This window comes from Malaclemys terrapin, chromosome 14, assembly GCF_027887155.1.
Source record: "Malaclemys terrapin pileata isolate rMalTer1 chromosome 14, rMalTer1.hap1, whole genome shotgun sequence".
Classification (NCBI taxonomy): domain Eukaryota; kingdom Metazoa; phylum Chordata; order Testudines; family Emydidae; genus Malaclemys; species Malaclemys terrapin.
This window is the reverse complement of record NC_071518.1, coordinates 37,436,817-37,452,074: the sequence shown is the minus strand read 5'-3', so window position 1 is coordinate 37,452,074 and position 15,258 is coordinate 37,436,817. Positions and strand designations below refer to the sequence as shown.

The following is a 15,258-nucleotide window of genomic DNA, read 5'->3' as shown; positions in this document are numbered from 1 at the left end:
TGTTATGTTTCTGCCAAAATGGTCCAGCCATTACTAAGACTAGACTAGGGGGGAAAATACATTGTTTTGCCATTTAAAAAAATTCTGGAGACTTTTTCTCTAAGAAGCTCTAGTGCCCCCATGTTTTCCACCTGTCCCCTAAGCTTCTTTGTCTCTGTAGGTTTTCCAGGAACGTTTGCATTTAAGGGAGAGGAGAGGCTTTCACCCCCTTAGTTTTCCCCTTTTCACCACATAACCGTTCTCTCTGTAGTTTCCAAGTGGTCTCTTGCTGACTGCGTCAGAGCGGTTCTAATGGTATAAAGCAGATACTGACTTTTCAGGTGAAGGAAACTGGTTGAAAAGTTTGTTTTCCCCTTTATAGTTATATCCGCTGCTATTACTGGGCTGTCAAGACTCTAATTACTATTGGGGGACTGCCTGACCCTCAAACATTGTTTGAGATACTCTTCCAGCTTCTGAACTACTTCACAGGGGTCTTTGCTTTCTCTGTCATGATCGGACAGGTAAGTGAATAATCAATCTGTCTTCCCTTCTGTATGATGCAGGTTCACCGTGTTGGTTATTTTTAAGGTCACCTCTCTGAAATCATGTTTCAGTTTCCCAAAAAGTACCCGCTGGGTTTTCCAACTTCATACATTGAAAAATCCCAATAGCATCACTGTTCATTCTGGCATTATTTTAAGGTTTGTTTTACTAATATGGAGGGGCTCCTGACCTGCTGCATGCCAATGGTTTTAGAAGTCCGAGGATGCAGATCCTCTGTCGTGATACACAATGTATGTTCAGTCAAAGAAGCTAGTTGTTAATAGTCTTTTGGATACTTAACAACTATAAGGAATGACAAATAAACTAGTTCCTTAAATTTTGTTCTCTTCCCCCCTCCAACTCAGATGAGAGATGTAGTTGGCGCTGCTACAGCAGGACAAACTTATTATCGGAGTTGCATGGACAGTACCATTAAATACATGAATTTCTACAAAATCCCCAGATCCGTTCAGAATCGGGTCAAAACATGGTATGAATACACTTGGCATTCCCAAGGCATGTTAGGTAAGAATTAGCTGTATTTAGGGTTACTGTCTTTATGTCTTTCTGATATTTTAACCTTGGCCTATGAACATCAGTGGAAGCTGGCAGCTTACAAAGTTTTGTGAACTGGTTAGTGTCAATTGCGGATGGTCTAGAGCAGCGTTTCTCAAATGTGGCCACTGTGACCGCATGCGGCCACCAAGGACTTCTCTTGTGGCCACAACCTCCTGGGCAGTGATTAGGAGGGGAGCTAAGCACTCCCTCCCCCGGGGCCACCCAGAGGGGTTGGGCCAGGCCCCCCTCTGGAAGCACAAATGCCGGAGTAGCAGACAGGTTGTGTGAGTTCCCCACCTTCCCGGGGGTGGTGGAGCTCAGGCTTCCGGCTTTAGCGCTAGGGTGGTGGGAGGCAGGCTCCAGACATGCAGCAGCAGGCTCTGGACATGGGCTCTGGCTGTGTGGTGGCAGGTTCCAGCCACGGGCTCCACCCCCCAGCCGCAGGGCCTGGCAGGCTCCTCCCCCGATCCCTCACCCATCCACCCTATCAGCCTTGGCCCCCACTGCCTCCCTACCCTCCCATCCGACCAAGGCTTAATTTGTCCCCTGGCTTGCCAGGCCTGAGTAAGTCTGCTGTGAAAAGTGATATTTGTATGTTTGTTAATATCAGATTTCACTGCCTCCCAGCTAGCTAGCAAGTCTGCTGCTGTGAAAAGTGATATTAACAAACATACAAATATCACTTTTCACAAAAGCAGACTTACTTGCTAGCAAGTCTAAAAAAACCCCAAAACCAAAAAAGCAAAAGAAACAACAACAAAAGATAAGAACATGCCAAAGCACCTTATTTGTGTTTCTCTTCTGTTTAGGTCCAGTAAAGAATAGACACAATTGTCCATTATTTTTATTACTGAATCTGCAAAAAACCCGACATAAATAGATTACTATGATTTGGACGTGTCTATGTGCATATTTATTTGTTTTTCCTAAAATTAAATATTTTAGGGAAAAGTGTCATAGCGGCCACCAGCAAGAGTTGGTGGCCGCACTCTGAGGCCACCAAAAATTTGTTGTGCGAACCCCCTGGTCTAGAGCAAGAGATATGTGTCATTCTGTCTAGTCTCCCTCCTCCACAGTTAATTGCACTGAGATTTTCCAATTAAACCCAAAGGGGCACTGCTGAGTTTTGGAAAGTCACTGCAGTCATTTTGCAACACCAGTGGCAGCACAGCATTAGGGCACTAACCCTAAGGATTTTGTGGGATTTTTTTCCCTTTCTCATTTTACTTATTTCTCTATATTTTTTCCTTGTTTTACCCTACTTCTATACTGTCCACTACACTAGTCCCAGGATTCTAATTCCCAGCCTGTTAGTAAACTAGCATGATCATACAACAGCACATTCCAAGATTGCAACTCCCAGTCTATAGATGAAGTTAGTTGAATTGAGATTGTTGGCCAAATCACAACCTCCTGTGTAGGAAAAACCTGCCGTTCCTGCTAACTCATCCCATTATGGAAAAGCACGATCTGCACTGACTTGTTACCGAGCTCCATATTGGAAAGCTAGGTACATTTCTGTACGTAGCCAGTTCTTTGTTTTGTTTCCCCTTTTAACAGACGAATCGGAGCTGATGGTGCAGCTGCCAGACAAGATGAGGCTGGATATTGCTATTGATGTGAACTACGATATCGTCAGCAAGGTGGCGCTCTTTCAGGTACTGTCGACCTTCTTAGATCGTACATTACTTGACTCCTGAGAGGCTCCTACAAATTAAGTAATTCCACTTCCTCTTTTGGGTTCAGGGCTGTGACCGGCAGATGATTTTCGACATGTTGAAGAGGCTCCGATCTGTTGTTTACTTACCTAATGATTATGTGTGTAAGAAGGTAACAAGCATTTTTCTTACATAAATTCTCTTTAGAGACTTGGAATAAAGTGATGCTCTATGCAGTGGGGAAGAGGCAGGGCCAGAAGTGGAAGCTCGTTGCTGGAATGATATGGATTTTGTTGGCCAATGCGTTTGGCAAGGAGATACACCAGGCTAACCCAGAGATGGGACCATATTGTGGTTGACACTGCAGCCACCCAGAGGCATAAAGAGATCATAAAGGTCTCCTGGGGAATTCCCCCGGTGCAGAAGTAGCTTAAGGCTGGCTTATGCAGCTTCACACTACCCTCCTGTGCAGCCAGGGGCGGCTCCAGGCATCAGCGCAGCAAGTGCTTGCCTGGGGCGGCAAGCCGCGGGGGGCAGCCTGCTGGTCGCCGTGAGGGCAGCAGTCAGGCTGCCTTCAGAGGCATGCCTGCGGGAGGTCCTCCGGTCCCACGGTTTCGGCGGCAATTCGGTGGCGGGTACGCCGAAGGCGCGGGACTGGCGGACCTCCCGCAGGCATGCCGCCGAATCCGCGTTACCAGCGGACCTCCCGCAGGCGTGCTGCCTAAAGCCGCCTGACTGTCGTGCTTGGGGCGGCAAAATACATAGAGCCACCCCTGTGTGCAGCCTCTTGAGTAGGTGTATACTCAGCGTGTGGATCGGACCAAGAGAGTTATGTTGGGGACAAGAGTGAGAGTGGATGGAGCCCAAAGGGTTCCAGCTCTTCTGAGCTGTAGAGCAGCCCACAGGCAGTCATACCAGGCTGCTGTAAAGTGAGGCAGCCTCTTGGTTATGCCGGGAGCCACAGCAGTCCCCAGAACGGTATAGCCCCTTTTGGCCACTCCTGTCTTTCATCTCCAGTGCTGCACTTCCTGAGAGCTACCTGAAGCAATGAGAAGGGCCAGGCCTGGCTAACACCAGGAACTGATTAAGTTAGGGTGACCAGAGAGCAAGTGTGAAAAATCGGGACAGGGGGTGGGGAGTAATAGGAGCCTATATAAGAAAAAGACCCAAAAATTGGGACTGTCCCTATAAAAGCGGGACATCTGGTCACCCTAGATTAAGTTGTGCAAGGGAGATTCAAAGCAAAAATGTGCTCTGTGTCACTTATCATATTGTGCAAAGAGCGACCTCTGCTGATTTAAATGTGCACAGCACTAACACCAATTGGAAAAAACACCGGGGGGGAAAGCAGCTGTCAGTGCTCATTAAACAATAACCACTGAGAATAAGCCGGATAAAACAACAACAAAAGGCAAGAATATTGAGAAAAAATGTTGAGACGCATTTGTTTAAAAAAAAAAAAAAAAGATGATAAAACCTATTCCCCCGTTTTGGAACCTCCAACAGTCAAGACCAGCAAGTGGAAAGCGATGAACAGATCTTTATGAGACAGAATAAAACAACATTAATGAAGTAATTGAATAGTTTAACTTGGAGCATCAGGGTCGCTGTACATTTTCCATATGTTTTCTTCCCCTCTTTCTGGGTTCCAGCAGGATGACCAATGCGCACCCCACACGTTGTTCTGATCTTTGTTTCAGGGGGAAATTGGCCGAGAGATGTACATTATACAAGTTGGACAGGTGCAGGTGCTCGGAGGACCTGATGGCAGAACGGTGCTTGTGACACTGAAAGCTGGATCGGTGTTTGGAGAAATAAGGTCAGAGAGAGGATCGACGGGGAACTGGGAGAATAAAGTGTAAGATGAAGATTAGAAGGAAGTTGGGGAAATAAGGCAGAGGTGGAGAAAAATAAAGTTTGGAAATAAGATCTGGAAAGGAGGATCCATTGGTAGGACCTGTTTGCTGTTATAATGAAAAGGGGTTGGTCACAATTTAACACCGAGATCTGTTAACACAAATAAATTCCACTTTTTAATTTGAAACTTTCCAACTGTCATTGTCTCCCTGACTCCATTCTCTGTAAGTCTACACAGTCTGAACTGACTTGGTTGTCTAGGGATAGTTGCAAAGGCAACTCTCTTGGGGAAGAGAAAAAGGGGAAAAGAGAATGGCATATATTGGTCATCAACAACCATCCTGGCTGATTAAACAGCATTGACAAGAGTCCTCTGCGGTGCTTCTCAGCTGAAAAGACGGCTGACCACAATATGGTCAGAAATAGATAAAAATGGGGATACCACAGGCCTGCAACAAGGATATTGAGGGTCCCCCTGGATAAAAACAAATCACTCAATAAACTGTATAGTTGATACATAGAGAAAACTGACTATTCCAACGTGGATCACCCCTTTCCAATACCAGCAGAGTGAAAAGAAATCATAGCAAGCTTCTTGTTCGAGGCCATTTGCCCTGTGCTGATATGGCTTCAGGTAGGGAATCCATGTGAGTGAGACTGCGTGAAATCAAAGCACAGTGAAAACAGCTCATCGTTATCAGGAAGAGAACATATTTATAATGAGTTCGGCTGGCATGATCAGGTCATCTGACCCCAAAGCAGAAACAAGAGCTTGAGATACAAACATGAAAACAAAATATTATAGTTTAAAAAAATCTGTGCATCCCTACTGGCCATGATCTACATACTCTGCAGTGGTAATAAAGAAGGGTGGAACTAAAATGCTGACCTGGTTATCTTACATAAAGTTTCAGAGGGGTAGCCATGTTAGTCTGGATCTGTAAAAAGCAACAGAGGGTCCTGTGGCACCTTTAAGACTAACAGATGTATTGGCGCATAAGCTTTCGTGGGTGAATGCCCACTTCGTCAGACGCATGTAATGGACATTTCCAGAGGCAGGTATAAATATGCAGGCAAGAATCAGTCTGGAGATAACAAGGTTAGTTCAATCAGGGAGGGTGAGGTGCTCTGCTAGCAGTTGAGGTGTGAACACCAAGGGAGGAGAAACTGCTTCTGTAGTTGGATAGCCATTCACAGTCTTTGTTTAATCCTGATCTGATGGTGTCAAATTTGCAAATGAACTGGAGCTCAGCAGTTTCTCTTTGGAGTCTGGTCCTGAAGTTTTTTTGCTGTAAGATGGCTACCTTTACATCTGCTATTGTGTGGCCAGGGAGGTTGAAGTGTTCTCCTACAGGTTTTTGTATATTGCCATTCCTGATATCTGACTTGTGTCCAGATAAATTTATCCGGATAAATTTACCTCACCCTCCCTGATTGAACTAACCTCGTTATCTCCAGACTGATTCTTGCCTGCATATTTATACCTGCCTCTGGAAATTTCCATTACATGCGTCTGACGAAGTGGGTATTCACCCACGAAAGCTTATGCTCCAATACATCTGTTAATCTTAAAGGTGCCACAGGACTCTCTGTTGCTACATAAAGTTGGTTACTATGGTCGTATGTAAACGAAAGTCACTACTATTGTTAATATCCAACACTTGTACATAGCTGCCCAGAGTGCAGAAGTGATTTGTAACACACTGGTGGTCGGTACTTTTCTGTCTATATTAAACTAGTTTTAAAGAGCAATATTATAAAATAACTACAATGAAATCATTTTTATGTAGTGACTTTCATACCAATGTATCACCAAAACACTTAAAATATTAGCTGCGTAAAATGTCATGGTTGGCAAAAGTTGAGCTCCAAGTACACAGGCAACACATCTCCTGCAGCAAACTCTGCTATCAAACCATGTGAAAGCTCAGATTTTAAATGGTAAAAACTGTATTGGCCTTACATACAATAGTTTTAACATCTCTTGGTATTTTAATTAGCTTGTTGGCAGTGGGAGGTGGAAATCGTCGCACAGCAAATGTTGTGGCTCATGGATTTACTAACCTTTTCATCTTGGAGAAGAAGGACTTGAATGAAATATTGGTGCATTATCCAGAATCTCAGAAGCTGCTGCGTAAGAAGGCTAAGTGAGTGACAGGATATTGCTAAAATGTCATTTATCATAAACATGCAGATACGGTACAATTTTCAAACTCTGAAAGAACAGGTGATCTTTGGGGTTGCACACTGGAGAAATTACACCCAAAGCATTAAGGGAAAATTTTCAGTGCTAAGCACATCAGACTGTACATGCATCTTCTTTTTGGGCCTCAGTTATATCAGTTCTCATAAACGAAGCAGACTTGAGCCTGATCAGGACTTGGGTAGAGATAAAAAACGTAGGTGCTCCAGGAATCGTTGATGTTTCAGCAGACGGTGCTCTTCCCTGTGAGTTAGCATTGAGCTAATGGCGGTGCCGTTGGAATTGCGGTTCTGCAGATGGGATGTTACACTGAGGTCCTAATAATTTGTGGTCATTTTAAAACTTCCACGGCACTTTTCACAAGAAAATGTAATTTATCTGCATTGATCAAATTGCAATGTAAGGGTAATGTAACTTTAGGAATCACTTTGCTCTCCTACATATACAACCCAAATCACAAGTAGCAACACAGAGGGTGAGCAGCCTCTACTTCCTGTTTCACACTTATGATACTGGGGAGTGAGCAGCGCCTTGCTCCCCCCACTCATGCACCAGCCAGTCCAGCTGAGCCAACATGTCAAGGCAAGTAATCTGAACTAGGTATAGAGGTGAAGCAGATTATCCCCACGTCCTCTTGGAGCAAGAGTGGGAAGCTAGCCTTTGACTCTCGGAATCACACACTGGTTCCCGTTCCACTCGTGAGCAGTGTAACTATCTTTCCTTGGGGATGGTGTCACAACTGAGTCTTAAGTAATTACATTCTGACTACTAAAAATCCCAGCTGTAGTTAAAGATGTATTTCTTCATCAATTTTGCTGAGGAGAGTGCTATTAATTTCCTTTCCTAATTTATTGCTGTTTTCATCCTAGGCATGTCAGGATATCATTTGCACTTCAGGAATGGAAAAGACTAAATAGGGCATCTAGTTTATCCCTCTGGCATTGCAGAATGGTTCCCTGTTTACTTGCGTTTTGTATGGTCTACGTTTAAATGTGTGAAGCAATGGGGCTGCTACCACACCCTGTGAAAAATTATTCCTTGATATTCAGCCTATATTTTCCCCTCTAGTAATTTAATCTCAATAATTAATTTTCATTCTATTCAACACAGCAGCACAGAGGTTTAGAATTCTACTACTACCTAGCTGCCATGCTAGAATGTTAGAAGTAGACCGAGGGACATGGGTAGGTGGGCAACGTGCAAGTGACATGGACATATGTACATGCTAATGTAGCTATAACACGGCTCTGAAATGTATGTATTTGTGCATGCACATTTACAATTGGCTTCTGCAGAGAATGATGCATGTGACTAAATTTGTTTTCTGCACACATTTGTACCAGTCAAACTTTATCACTCGAATGCACACAGGAACTGTGAATGCACCATGGGAACAAACACAACCAAAGCAGACTCATCGAATCATAGACCCACAGGGTTAGAAGGGACTGCCAGGATCATCTAGTCTCACCCCCTGCCAAGATGCAGGATTTGTTGAGTCTAAACCATCCAAGGCAGGTGGCTCTCCAGCCTCTTTTTGAAAACCTCCAGTGAAGGAGATTCCATGACTTCCCTAGGCAGTTTGTTCCATTGTCCTGCTGTTTTTACGGTTAGGACGTTTTTCCTGAGATGTAAACAAAATCTGCCATGCTGCAGTTTGAAGCCTTTTGTCCTGCCCTCTGTGACATGAGAGAACAATTTTTCCCATCTTTTTTATGGCAGCCTTTCAAGGATTTGAAGACCGTTATCATATCCCCCCTTAATTTCCTCTTTTCCAAACTAAACACATCAGTTCCTTCAGCCTTTGCTCACGTGGCTGCATTCCATCCCTTTGATTATCTTTGTCGCTCACCTGTGGATCCTTTCCAGTTTCTCTACGTCCTTTCTATACATTGGTGACCAAAATTGGACACCGTACTCCAGCTGAGGCCTAACCAGCGCCAAGTAGAGCAGTATTATCACCTCCTGTGACTTGCATGCTATGTCTCTGTTAATACAACCCAAAATGGCATTTGCTTTTTTTGCAACAGCATCACATTGCTGACTCATGTTGAGGTTGTGATCCACCACAGCTCCCAGCTCCTTCTCAGCAGTGCTGCTGCCACGCCAGTTATTCCCCATTCTGGATTTGTGCATCTGGTTTTTCTTCCCTAAATGTAGCACCTTACATTTGTCTTTGTTGAATTTCATTTTCATACTCTTAAAAATTTGAACAAAATATTCACAGGAATTTTCCCCCCACAATTTTCCCAGCTCTACTCTGCAACGAAGTCTAATGTGTTGAGAGTGCCTTTAACAGCTGCAAAACTTGAATTGTCTGTGTTAGAAAATTAATCCAATATTGCATGTCTCTGGACAAAATTAGTCTCTTTCTTATTCTAGGAAAATGCTGAAAAACAACAGTAAACCCAAAGAAGAAAAAGGTATGCCAAAAGATGTGCTTATCATTCCTCCAAGACCTGGGACACCTAAACTCTTTCAAGCTGCCCTGGTAGCTGCAGGAAAGATGGGAGGCAAAGGAAAACTTGCCCATATCAGATGGAAATTGCGAGAGCTGAAAGCGATGCAAGCTATGCAGGTAAGGACAAAGGATTGAAGTTTTTGTTCTTTCATTCACAATGAAACTATCATCTTGCAACACTGTTCATGGAGACTTAACAAGAAGCAGCAGCGAGTCTATATTTCAGCTGAACAATAATGATCTACATGCTCATTCTTTCTTTCACTTTTCTGCTCGGACTATCAACAAGGGTGCCAATTGGTGGCAATCATGGACAGAAATTTGTCCATAAGGAAATCAGCGGAGATAACCAACTCATTTCATATGAAGTCAGACTAAGTTTGAGAGCAATATGGAATAAATGGAAAAGCTTGAAATTCTCCTTTCTCTCTCTGCCAGACATATTAATTCATGTTACTAATACTGTGGTAGTGCCTAAGGGTCCCACTCATGGATTAGGGCCTCATCACTTTTACTTTGTTTTATTTGTGTTCCAGGAGTCCAGTTCCACTCCAGTTCTGCTGAAATTACCAGTCCGCCATGATTCATCTAGAGCCTCCTGCAAATCAGGTGACCACCCTGACGAGGAGGATATCATCTCAAAGTCTTCAGATAATTCAGTCTTTATTCGCATGAGTCCTGCCCCACAAAGCAGCGAACAGATTCTTTCTGTGGAGGTTTCAGACAAGGAAGAAAAGAAATGAAAAGCAAACCACTCGCTGTCCCTCTTAGAAAGCCACTGCCATGAGTTTCAGCCAGACAACTGCATCCTATAGAAGCTTTTACTGGCTACCGATTTCTGTTCAATGGCTTTAAGCGTCTCTCACGAAGCCACCTTGATATGCTCTGCCTTTCTTGGGTACTTAGACCCCAAGGCTGCTGTTGATAAGGCTCTTTGCCATAGGGCCCAGAACTGTACAAAGCTTCTGCACTTTGGAAGTCAACATTTATTGAACTCCTTTATAAACATTCCCACTAAATACCCGGCCAACCCTCCTGCCTCCAAATCCAGCCTTACGGTGAAGGGAGCCTTGCAGTAATGAATACTGCCTTTTTCCAGTTCTGAATGGTTAGTGACCGTTTGCATCAGATATCCGTGCAGCCCCTTCTGAAGGTTGCGGTTGTTTTTCCCCCTTAATGTGACTCATAATTTACTCAAAACAAACAGAAGAAAAGCCAAGATTCCTGTCCATTTGCTGCAAGGTTGTCATAGACGATGCTGTGTAAGACGCGGAAATGATGGAAAAACCGACGTGGTTTTAAACAGCAAAGAAAATTAGCATAACTGATAGCCTGAAAGACAGGACTTCTCCCGAGTTCGGAATTCCGAGATATGCAAACAAACATGTAATTTGTTTCAATGGGGTGTGTGTGTCACCACATGAACATAGCTTGGTTTCATAGGCTTATCAACGTTTTTAACATCATCTTTGCAGTTCCTTTGTTACTTGTTGGATCTCAGGCCCTCTGCCTATAAGGAAGCAGGCTACTGCTTTGCACATTGCTTATTGTAGTACTGTGCTCGTCCTCTCTTTGGTTCGGTGCTCATCCAGTAGACAGTACTGTGGTCGGGACTCAGGCTGAGCAAAAATTGATCTTTTGGTTCAGCGTCTGAACCGAGAAATTTCATTTGGGTTGAACGAACATTTCCCTTCTTTGCGTAAAGAAGAAATAAGGTGTTTGCTACATGGGGCAGACCCAAAATGTATTAAAATAGAATTTCACTCATTCAATAAATACTCATGCTCTAATTAGTAGTGCAGACCTCACAAGTTTACATATGGAATGGCCATGCTGTTAAATGAGTAGGATGCCACTGTAACAATTACACTCGTATGTACATTATACATTTGTCACTTTTCAGATCTTATTATACAGGGAAAGTTTTGATATGAAATGACTGACCTTTACCTTACCCCTTCTTCACCATTTACTATCATGCATACAAGTTTTCTCCCTCCCAAGAATGGTCTTCGGAGAAGCTATGTGGGCTTCTCTGGGGGCAGAAATACACGTCAATGCTGATTAGCAGCATCTTGATGTCTGTTAAGAATTCTTACAGACCGCAGCACATTTAAGGAACTCAGATATGTTACAAGTACAGCTGAAGTCACCACTGCTCTTAACACTGCAGGGTAAAAGCTTGAGTTTTGATAAGAGTGTTGAAACTTCCCTGAATATTTCTTATCCCATGAAGATTTGTACATTATTTACAGTTTCCTACATTTTGGTGGAAAGTGTATAGTATTTTTTCACTATATAAACATTTTAAAAGTCAAAACAGGAAATCTGTGCAAAAATTATAGGTGAAAATGGGGTTTTGATTCCTGGATATATTTTGATATGGTTTGTAAGGATAGTTTAAATGAATAATATGCCTTCTGCTGCAGTGGCTTTCATATTCCAAAGCATTTTCATTAAACTTTTAGATTATTGTTCATCATGTGTGGGTTCGTTTCTGGAACAGAGAATGTATTAAAAATTCTTGCTTATTTTAGCTTTGTCTATTAATTTGATATACGTCGACAAAACAAATTTATGTGCAAGCTTTTAGGACAATTTTCTCAGACTTAAAACAACCCCAAACTAACGTTACAAATTTGTCATAGAGCTATGAGTCTTTATGCCATATTTCACCTGAGCACCTGGACAGACTCACCTTCTCTGTGCAAATCAAGAAGTTCAGTGGTAACATTACCACAAAGCCAACTCGCTAGACAATACACCCAGAATTCTTATAGTTACATGCTGATTGATTTGTGTAAAAGTTCAGAGTGCCTTTCAAATGTCACCAAATTTTTAATTGCAGCTGCCAGAAATTTTTGAACTCACTGTTATCAGAGGTTAACAGCCTGAAAACGTCTCTCAGTGAAATCCTGGCGCAATTGCCCCATAGCCTCTAGTTTTTAACTGCATCTGGTTGTGCGTACTTTTGTTCCTCTTAGCTCTTCAAATTTCCTGCATCGCAATCATTTTTAAAATGAAAGTCAATATGCTCAACAACCCTGCTGAGTTCAAGGTAAATGTGTTGGCTCAGGCCAGCGTCTAATTCTATCCCCATTCCTGGTTTTTATATTTCCTTATTCTTTAATGTCACTTTAGAAGCATTGAAATCCAGCATTTGTGGATGGGGAGGACCCCGAACCGATCCTCTGGTTTCTAGCAGATGCATTCTATCATTTCGGCACCTATGCTAGTTATTATAGATTCATTTACTGTCCTCACCTATTAATCAGGATCCTATGTTTTTTTTTCAATCTTCCATCTGGAAAACACAGCACTGCTGTTTTCACGTGCGTTGCTTTCTTAGTAAATGTCACATCCAGTGGCTGCAGATCTATCGCCCAGACAGTGTTTTACCACATTTATTTTACTAATAGTGTTTCCAAGCAAATGACCCTACAGTGCCGGGTGCTGTGCATACACACTGTAAAAGACAATCCTTCCCATGTAGACGTTACTAGCTAAATAAATGGAACCAGAGGCTGTTCAAGACAATCTGAGGTGCTAAGCAAAACTTAAGTGGGCCACCCCATCTGACTTCCTGGAACAGAGGTTCTCCACCAGAGGGGGCATGTCGGACCTTCTGCAGGGGGCGTGTCGAGCCTTCTGATGGTTTGGTGGTTATGGTAGAAATGGGGGAGGGGAGGCAAGAACCAGGTTACACTCAGGTTTGGCCAAATTTGAGTGAGTGGTGGTGTGACCTGACGTGCAGCACTGCTTCGGTTTGGGCTGGACATTCCTGCTGCCCTAGACTGAATCTGACACCCGAGACAGCTGCCTAGTTTGCCTACAACTAGCAAGACGCTTGAGACAGACCCGCTGACATGTAATGCTTTGTTATAATAACATTAGGAGGTACTTTCACTCTCCACATTAAAAGCAACTATTCACTAAAGGACCAATGGAGCTGATATGCCTTAACAACCTAAATTATTTTAATCTTTAAGGAAGAGGAGATAAAAGCTGCATTGCCGCAGCTCAACTGGTGAGAGGCAGGCAATGCAAAGCCAAGCCATCGGTGCAAGTCCAGAATGCAACTAACCCACCATAATTCTGTTTAGGGACCGGGGGAAATCAACAGGATAGGTCATCTGGAATGGTGCTAAAATGTCTAATCTGGGGGTAAAGGGTCCGAAATGACTTGAAGAAGTTAAACAGCCAGCACTGATATTGAGGGAGTTAGTGAGCCGCCTGCTGCCAAATTGAGGATTAAATCTGAGGCAATATTTTACGAGCACCTTCCTGGGTGACGACTGATTTGATTAATAAAATAATATGGAATACATGAGGCGTGTTTCAATGGCAATGTCACCTTTTATTAACTGTGCGGTAGCTCCCCTTTTTTAAGTGCCTTCAGCCTGGCCAGCTCTGCACTGTTCAGACGCTAGACTACAGCCGTTCGATATTCCACAGCTGAGGGGAGCTCGTGCTCAGACTGTTTTTGGCGGGGTTGTCCCCCAGTAGCTTGCGCCTCGACCGTTATTAGGCGGGCAGCCGATAAGACACCAAAACAACGTCCTCTTCCCTTCCCGCCTTCACAGGGCAAGCGTGCTTCCCCTCCCCCTCCTGTTTTATTCTGCAATCCCCAGCGCGGGGCACTGGCGAGAGTGGCTAGCACAAGGGTTCTCAAACTGGGGGTCGGGACCCCTCAGGGGGTCGCGAGGTTATTCCATGGGGGGTCGTGAGCTGTCAACCTCCACCCCAAACCCCGCTTTGCATCCAGCATTTATAATGGTGTTAAATATATAAAAAAGTGTGTTTCATTTATTAGGGGGGTCGCACTCAGAGACTTGCTATGTCAAGTCACCAGTACAAAAGTTTGAGAACCACTGGGCTAGAAGAACTAATAGCCTCTGAGGAGTTTTTAGGTCAACCCTCCCTCAGGCTGTTAGATGTCCAACCCCTACCATCACAGAAGGAAAGGCGCCGCGGGTGGGGGAGAGGGGAAATCCTGTCAAATACGGTTCAGTCCCCTTTCCCGACCCCAGCTTGACCCTGCGTTTCCTCACCGCCCCAAAGCTTCCAAGGGAGAGGAGGAGAGGCTGCTCCTCATTAACTCACGGCTCATGGGCTCTGATTTCTATGCATTTTAAACGGGAACTTTCAAACGATGTTATCACACCAACAGGAACTGAGAAGAAAAATTAGCTCTCTGCCACAGAGGGGCAGGGTGAAAATACAGAACAAGAAGTCTGTGCTCCCATTAAGGGGAGGAGGTTAATAATATTATTAACTCATACCAGGAGGGTTTAAACAAAAATGACCAGGGCGGAATGGTTTGGGACAGCTATACCAATTGCAAGAAGATTAAAAGCTATGAGCGCTTTTTTATTTCGCCTGACAGCTGCCAAAATTTCTCTCATCCCTTTCCTGCCATTGTATTTCCACTTCTGGCAGAGCTCCAGCATACAGTCTGGATGTCTCTTTGAGACTAAGCAACTAGTTTCCATGTTTCTGTTTCCATTTTTGCTAAAGCTGATGGTTAAAATGAACATGTAAAGATGATTGTCTCTGCTTATGGTATTCTGTGTGTTTATGATGCCCAGTGCATTTGTGTGGATCGTTAATCTTCATCATATTAAGATTATCACCTACTGTGGACAGTCCCTCTTGTTGCAATTTTAAATCCCCCATTTTAAAAGTTTTAAGTCTGCTAAGAAGTTAGCAGAATGTGAAATGTTTCTAGGCAGCAATGTTAGTATACCACAAGGAAAAGAAGCCCTTCCACTGTGGAACAATACAGTTAGCAATGAAAGGAGAGAAGCTAGAACTATCCACAATGACTCCAACATCTCTTTCTTGAGTGGTAACAGCTAATTTAACTCCCATCATTTTGTATGTATAGTTGGGATTATGTTCTCCAATGTGCATTGCTTTGCATTTATCAACATTGAATTTCATCTGCCATTTTGTGATCCAGTCACCCAGTTTTGTGAGATCCCTTTGTAACTCTT

The 15,258-nt window shown here is 43.5% G+C and overlaps 1 protein-coding gene across 2 annotated transcripts in view; it reads left to right on the top strand.

Annotated features, from left to right (window-relative positions):
- CNGB1 (cyclic nucleotide gated channel subunit beta 1) overlaps positions 1-11,798 on the top strand; it is a 49,887-nt gene extending 38,089 nt beyond the window's left edge. For both annotated transcript variants that reach the window (XM_054049417.1, XM_054049416.1), the window contains 8 exons: positions 362-503; positions 891-1,050; positions 2,644-2,741; positions 2,830-2,913; positions 4,442-4,560; positions 6,599-6,745; positions 9,184-9,379; positions 9,799-11,798. In XM_054049417.1, the coding sequence (XP_053905392.1) occupies positions 362-503; positions 891-1,050; positions 2,644-2,741; positions 2,830-2,913; positions 4,442-4,560; positions 6,599-6,745; positions 9,184-9,379; positions 9,799-10,005 (1,153 nt within the window). In that variant the 3' untranslated portion in view covers positions 10,006-11,798. The remainder of the gene's footprint in view (positions 1-361; positions 504-890; positions 1,051-2,643; positions 2,742-2,829; positions 2,914-4,441; positions 4,561-6,598; positions 6,746-9,183; positions 9,380-9,798) is intronic.
- The last annotated feature ends 3,460 nt before the right edge of the window (positions 11,799-15,258 follow it).